We start from the raw sequence: 7,511 nt of genomic DNA on the forward strand, positions 1-7,511 counted from the left end.
GGGGCTAAAGGGAAATGGGGCGGGGCTAAAGGGAAACGGGGCGGGCTACGGGAAGAGGGCGAGGCTATGAGAAAGTGGGCGGGGCTACGGTAGAGTGGGCGTGGCTATGGGAAATGGGCGGGCTGTGGGAAAGTGGGCGTGGCCAAATGGAAAGTGGGCGGGGTTAAAGGGAAAAGGGGGCGGGGCCACGGGAAAGTTGGCGGAACTGTGGGAAAGTGGGCAGGGCTTAAGGGAAAATGGGCGTGGCTATGAGAAAGTGGGCGTTGTTATGGGGAGGTGGGCGTGGCTATGAGAAAGTGGGCGGGTTATAGGGAAGGGGGCGTGGCTAAGGGAAAGTGGGCGGGGCTTAAAGGAATGTAAGTGGGGCTACGGAAAGTGGGCGGGGCCAAATGAAAGTGGGCGTGGCTATAGCAAAATGGGCGGGGTCAAATGAAAGTGGGCGGGGCTATGGGAGAAGTAGGCGTGGCTATGGGAAAGGGGCGGGGCTACGGTAAAATGGGCGTGGCTATGGATGTGGGTGTTGCTATGGGGGTGTGGACGAGGCTATGGGAAAGTGGGCGGGGATTAAGGGTAAGTGGGCGGGGCTATGAGAAAGTGGGCGGAGCTATGGGAAAATGGGCGGAGCTATGGAAAGTGGGCGGGGCTATGAGAATGTGGGCGGGGCTATGGGAAAAGGCGTGACTACGGGAAAGTGGGAGGGGCTTAAAGAAAGTGGGCGGGGCTATGAGAATGTGGGCGGGGCTACGGGAATGTGGGCGTGGCCAAGGCAAAGTGGGCGGGGCTACACGATAATGGGCGGGGCTGCGGGAATGTGGGCGGGGCTACGGAAGAATTGGGCGGGGCCAATGGAAAGTGAGCGTGGCTATGGGAGAAGTGGGCGGGGCTACGGGAAGGGGGCGGGGCTATGGGGAAATGGGCGTGGTCAACTGAAAGTGGGCGGGGGCTATAGCAAAGTGGGCGGGGCTACACGATAGTGGGCGTGGCTATGGAATGTGGGCGGGGCTACGGGAAAGTGGGCGGGGCTATAAGGTGAAGTAAGTGTTGCTATGAGAAAGTGGGCGGGGCTTAAGGAAAGTGGGCGGGGCTATGGATGTGTGACTGGCGGTGGGAAAGTGGGCGGGGCCAAGGGAAAGTGGGCGGGGCTAGGGGAATATGGGAGTGGCTTAGGGGGAAATGGGCGGGGCTATGGGGAAGGGGGCGTGGCTACGTCAAAGTGGGCGTGGCTACACCATAGTGGGCGTGGCTTACAAGTGATTGGCACCCCCGATTGTCTCAAGGGGCGGGGCTAAAGGGGAGGGGGCGTGGCTTATGGCGGTGGGCGTGTCCATGTTTGGCCCCGCCCCCAGGCCGTGGCAGCTGCCAATCACGCCCGACAACGGGCAGAGCAGGAGCGGGATGAAATGTCAGGTCACGTGACCCCCCCAGCAACAACCACGTGAGTCCCCCCCCCACCTTTAGCCCCGCCCACAGCCCCATATAGACCCTATAGGTCCATATAACCCCATACACCATCCCCTATTGACCCTATAGACCCTATAACCCCATGGCCCCATCCCCTATGGATCCTATAGCTTCATATAACCCCATACACCATACCCTATAGACCCTATGACTCCATATAACCCCATACCCCATCCCCTATAGACCCTATAGGTCCATATAACCCCATACACCATACCCTATAGACCCTATAGACCCTATAACCCCATACCCCATCCCCTATAGCCCCCATAGCTCCCTATAACTCCATGCCCCATACCCTATAGACCCTACAGCTCCCTATAACCCCATACCCCATCCGCTATTGATCCTATAGCTCCCTATAACCCCATACCCCATCCCCTATAGCCTCCATAGCTCCCTATACCCCCCATATCCCATACCCTATTGCCCCCATAGCTCCCTATAACCCCCATACTCCATCCCCTATAGACCCTATAGCTCCCTATAACCCCATAACCCATCCCCTATAGCCCCCATAGCTCCCTATAACCCCATGGCCCCATCCCCTATAGACCCTATAGACCCTATAGACCCTATAACCCCATCCCCTATTGATCCTATAGCTCACTATAACCCCATGGCCCCATCCCCTATAGACCCTATAGCCCACTATAACCCCATGGCCCCATCCCCTATTGACCCTATAGCTCCATATAACCCCATACCCCATCCCCTATAGCCCCCATAGCTCCCTATACCCTCCATACCCCATCCCCTATAGCCCCCATAGCCCCTATTGCCCCCATAGCTCCCTATACCCCCATACTCCATCCCCTATAGACCCCCATAGCTCCCTATAACCCCATGGCCCCATCCCCTATAGACCCTATAGCTCCCTATAACCCCATAACCCATCCCCTATTGACCCTATAGCTCCCTATAACCCCATACCCCATCCCCTATAGACCCTATAGCTTCATATAACCCCATGCACCATACCCTATTGACCCTATAGCTCCATATAACCCCATAACCCATCCCCTATTGATCCTATAGCTCACTATAACCCCATGTCCTCATCCCCTATAGACCCTATAGCTCCACATAACCCCATACCCCATCCCCTATTGATCCTATAGCTCCCTATACCCCCCATACTCCATCCCCTATAGCCCCCATAGCTCCTATAACCCCATCCCCCATCCCCTATAGACCCTATGGCTCCCGATAACCCCATATCCCATCCCTTATTGATCCTATAGCTCCCTATATTCCCATACCCTGTCCCCTATAGACCCTATAGCTCCCTATACCCCCCATACCCCGTCCCCTATAGAACCTATAGGTCTATATAACCCCATACCCCATCCCCTATAGACCCTATAGCTCCCTATATCCCCCATACTCCATCCCCTATAGCCCCCATAGCTCCCTATAACCCCATAACCCATCCTCTATTGATCCTATAGCCCACTATAACCCCATGCCACATGCCCTATAGACCCTATAGCTCCCTATAACTCCATGCCCCATCCCCTGTAGCCTCCATAGCTCCTATAAACCCCATACTCCATCCTCTATAGCCCCCATAGCTCCCTATACCCCCCATACTCCATCCCCTATAGCCCCCATAGCTCCTATAACCCCATGTCCTCATCCCCTATAGACCCTATAGCTCCATATAACCCCCATACCCCGTCCCCTATGGACCCTATAACTCCCTATAACCACATACCCCATCCCCTATAGACCCTATAGCTCCATATAACCCCATATCCCATCCCCTATTGACCCTATAGCTCCCTATACTCCCCATACCCTATAGCCCCCATAGCTCCATATAACCCCATCCCCTATTGATCCTATAGCTCCCTATAACCCCATACCCCATCCCCTATAGACCCTATAGCCCACTATAACCCCATGCCACATGCCCTATAGACCCTGCAGCTCCCTATAACCCCATGGCCCATCCCCCCATGCCCTTCCCCTATAGCCCCCCTTGCTGACCCTATAGCCCCCTATGGGTGCAGGGGGGATCGGGATCCTATAGGGCTGCAGGATGCGCTGGTGGAACTACGGGGTCACAACAGGGAACTGATGGAGCTGCTGCAGCAACGGCATGAGGAGGTGGGGGCCTATAGGGCACCTATAGGGGAAATGGGGGCATATAGGGCATCTATAGGGGAAATGGGGGCTTATAGGGCAACTATAGGGGAAATGGGGGCATATAGGGCATCTATAGGGGCACCTATAGGGGAAGTGGGGGCCTATAGGGCACCTATAGGGGCACCTATAGAGGCACCTATAGGGGAAGTGGGTGCTTATAGGGCACCTATAGGGGCACCTATGGGGGAGGGAGGGCTTATAGGGCACCTATAGGGGAAGGGAGGATTATAGGGCATCTATAGGGGCACCTTTGGGGTAGGGGGTTTATAGGGCACCTATAGGGGAACCTATGGTGGGGGGGCTTATAGGGCACATATAGGGGCACCTATAGGGAAGGGGGGTTTATAGGGCACCTATAGGGGCAGATGGGGGGGTTATAGGGCATCTATAGGGCAACTAAAGGGAAGGGCGGCTTATAGGGCACCTATAGGGGAACCTATGGGGGAGGGGGGGCTCATAGGGCACCTATAGGGGCACCTATGGGGCTTATAGAGGCACCTATAGGGGCACCTATAGGGGAAGGAGGGCTTATAGGGCACCTATAGGGGAAGGAGGTCTTATGGGGCACCTATAGGGGCACCTATGGGGGTGGGGGGGCTTATAGGGCACCTATAGGGGGCACATGGGGAGGGGAGGATTATAGGGCACCTATAGGGGCGCCTATGGGGCTTATAGGGCACCTATAGGGGCACCTATGGGTACCTATGGGAGTACTTATGGGGGGTACCTATAGGGGGACATATAGGGTATCTATGGGGGATATATGGGTGTAGCTATAGGGGGTCAGTATGGGAGTCACCTATATGGGTACCTATAGGGGGACATATAGGGTATCTATGGGGGATATATGGGTATAGCTATATAGAGGGTCAGTATGGGGGGCACCTATATGGGTGTTCTTATGGGTGGGACACCTATAGGGTGACCTATATGGGGAACAACTGTTACCTATAGAGAACCAATGGGGGCGGTGCCTATAGCGCCACCTAGCGGCGGGCGGTGGAATTGCAGGCATCTATGGGACAGAACACATGGGGGCGGTGCCTATAGCGCCACCTACAGGCGGGCGGTGGTATTGCAGGCATCTATGGGACAACCAATGGGGGCGGTGCCTATAGCGCCACCTAGCGGCCGGAGGTGGTATTGCAGGCATCTATGGGACCAATGGTGGCCTATAGCGCCACCTAGCGGCGGGCGGTGGAATTGCAGGCATCTATGGGACNAATGGTGGCCTATAGCGCCACCTAGCGGCGGGCGGTGGAATTGCAGGCATCTATGGGACATAACCAATGGGGAGGTTCCTATAGCGCCACCTAGCGGCGGGCGGTGGAATTGCAGGCATCTATGGGACCAATGGTGGCCTATAGCGCCACCTAGCGGCGGGCGGAGTAATTGCACCTATAGCGCCACCTACAGGCGGGAGGTGGAATTGCAGGCATCTATGGGACAACAAATGGGGCCGGTGCCTATAGCGCCACCTAGCGGCGGGCGGTGGAATTGCAGGCATCTATGGGACATAACAAATGGGGGCAGTGCCTATAGCGCCACCTAGCGGCCGGAGGTGGAATTGCAGGCATCTATGTGACAACCAATGGGGGCGGTGCCTATAGCGCCACCTACCGGCGGGAGGTGGTATTGCAGGCATCTATGGGACAACCAATATGGGCGGTGCCTATAGCGCCACCTAGCGGCCGGAGGTGGAATTGCAGGCATCTATGGGACCAATGGTGTCCTATAGCGCCACCTACCGGCGGGCGGTGGAATTGCAGGCATCTATGGGACAACCAATGGGGAGGTGCCTATAGTGCCACCTAGCGGCGGGCGGTGGTATTGCAGGCATCTATGGGACAGGACCAATGGGGAGGTGCCTATAGCGCCACCTAGCGGCGGGAGGTGGTATTGCAGGCATCTATGGGACAACCAATGGGGCGGTGCCTATAGCGCCACCTAGCGACGGGCGGTGGAATTGCAGGCATCTAATGGGACATAACCAATGGTGGCCTATAGCGCCACCTACCGGCGGGAGGTGGAATTGCAGGCATCTATGGGACAACCAATGGTAATGGTGCCTATAGCGCCACCTAGCGGCGGGCGGTGGAATTGCAGGCATTTAATGGGACATAACCAATGGGGGCGGTGCCTATAGCGCCACCTACCGGCCGGAGGTGGAATTGCAGGCATCTAATGGGACAAGACCAATGGGGAGGTGCCTATAGCGCCACCTAGCGGCGGGCGGTGGTATTGCAGGCATCTATGGGACAACCAATGGGGAGGTGCCTATAGCGCCACCTACCGGCCGGAGGTGGAATTGCAGGCATCTATGGGACCAATGGTGGCCTATAGCGCCACCTACCGGCCGGAGGTGGAATTGCAGGCATCTATGGGACAACCAATGGGGGCGGTGCCTATAGCGCCACCTAGCGGCGGGCGGTGGAATTGCAGGCATTTAATGGGACATAACCAATGAAGGTGCCTATAGCGCCACCTAGCGGCCGGAGGTGGAATTGCAGGCATCTATGGGACCAATGGTGGCCTATAGCGCCACCTAGCGGCCGGAGGTGGAATTGCAGGCATCTAATGGGACATAACCAATGGGGCTGTGCCTATAGCGCCACCTAGCGGCGGGCGGCGGAATTGCAGGCATCTAATGGGACAGAACCAATGGTAATGGTGGCTATAGCGCCACCTAGCGGCCGGAGGTGGAATTGCAGGCATCTATGGGACAACAAATAGGGGCTGTGCCTATAGCGCCACCTACCGGCCGGAGGTGGTATTGCAGGCATCTATGGGACCAATGGTGGCCTATAGCGCCACCTAGCGGCGGGCGGTGGAATTGCAGGCATCTATGGGACANGTATTGCAGGCATCTATGGGACCAATGGTGGCCTATAGCGCCACCTAGCGGCGGGCGGTGGAATTGCAGGCATCTATGGGACATAACCAATGGGGGCGGTGCCTATAGCGCCACCTAACGGCGGGAGGTGGAATTGCAGGCATCTAATGGGACATAACCAATGGGGAGGTGCCTATAGCGCCACCTACCGGCGGGAGGTGGAATTGCAGGCATCTAATGGGACAACCAATGGGGGCGGTGCCTATAGCGCCACCTAGAGGCGGGCGGTGGAATTGCAGGCATCTATGGGACCAATGGTGGCCTATAGCGCCACCTACAGGCGGGAGGTGGAATTGCAGGCATCTAATAGGACAGAACCAATGGGGGCTGTGCCTATAGCGCCACCTAGCGGCGGGCGGAGTAATTGCAGGCATCTAATGGGACAACCAATGGGGCGGTGCCTATAGCGCCACCTACCGGCCGGAGGTGGAATTGCAGGCATCTATGGGACCAATGGTGGCCTATGGCGCCACCTAGCGGCGGGCGGTGGAATTGCAGGCATCTAATGGGACAACCAATGGGGGCGGTGCCTATAGCGCCACCTAGCGGCGGGCGGTGGTATTGCAGGCATCTAATGGGACATAACCAATGGGGAGGTGCCTATAGCGCCTCCTAGCGGCCGGAGGTGGAATTGCAGGCATCTATGGGACAACCAATGGTAATGGTGCCTATAGCGCCACCTAGCGGCCGGAGGTGGAATTGCAGACATCTATGGGACCAATGGTGCCTATAGCGCCACCTACAGGCGGGAGGTGGTATTGCAGGCATCTATGTGACAACCAATGGGGGCGGTGCCTATAGCGCCACCTACCAGCGGGAGGTGGAATTGCAGGCATCTATGGGACCAATGGTGGCCTATAGCGCCACCTAGCGGCGGGCGGGGGAATTGCAGGCATCTATGGGACAACCAATGGGGAGGTGCCTATAGCGCCACCTAGCGGCGGGCGGTGGAATTGCAGGCATCTAATGGGACCAATGGTGGCCTATAGCGCCACCTAGCGGCGGG

At 57.0% G+C, this 7,511-nt stretch overlaps 1 protein-coding gene across 1 annotated transcript in view; it reads left to right on the forward strand.

Moving 5' to 3' along the window:
- The window catches only part of LOC116652666, a gene marked incomplete at its 3' end in the record, with an annotated part of 15,282 nt that extends 11,634 nt beyond the window's left edge, over positions 1 to 3,648 (forward strand). The window contains exons 6-7 of the mRNA XM_032441792.1: positions 1,347 to 1,435; positions 3,477 to 3,648. Coding sequence (XP_032297683.1) covers positions 1,347 to 1,435; positions 3,477 to 3,648 — 261 coding nt within the window. The remainder of the gene's footprint in view (positions 1 to 1,346; positions 1,436 to 3,476) is intronic.
- Between the last annotated feature and the right edge of the window lie 3,863 nt (positions 3,649 to 7,511).

This window comes from Coturnix japonica, unplaced genomic scaffold (assembly GCF_001577835.2).
Source record: "Coturnix japonica isolate 7356 unplaced genomic scaffold, Coturnix japonica 2.1 chrUnrandom569, whole genome shotgun sequence".
Classification (NCBI taxonomy): domain Eukaryota; kingdom Metazoa; phylum Chordata; class Aves; order Galliformes; family Phasianidae; genus Coturnix; species Coturnix japonica.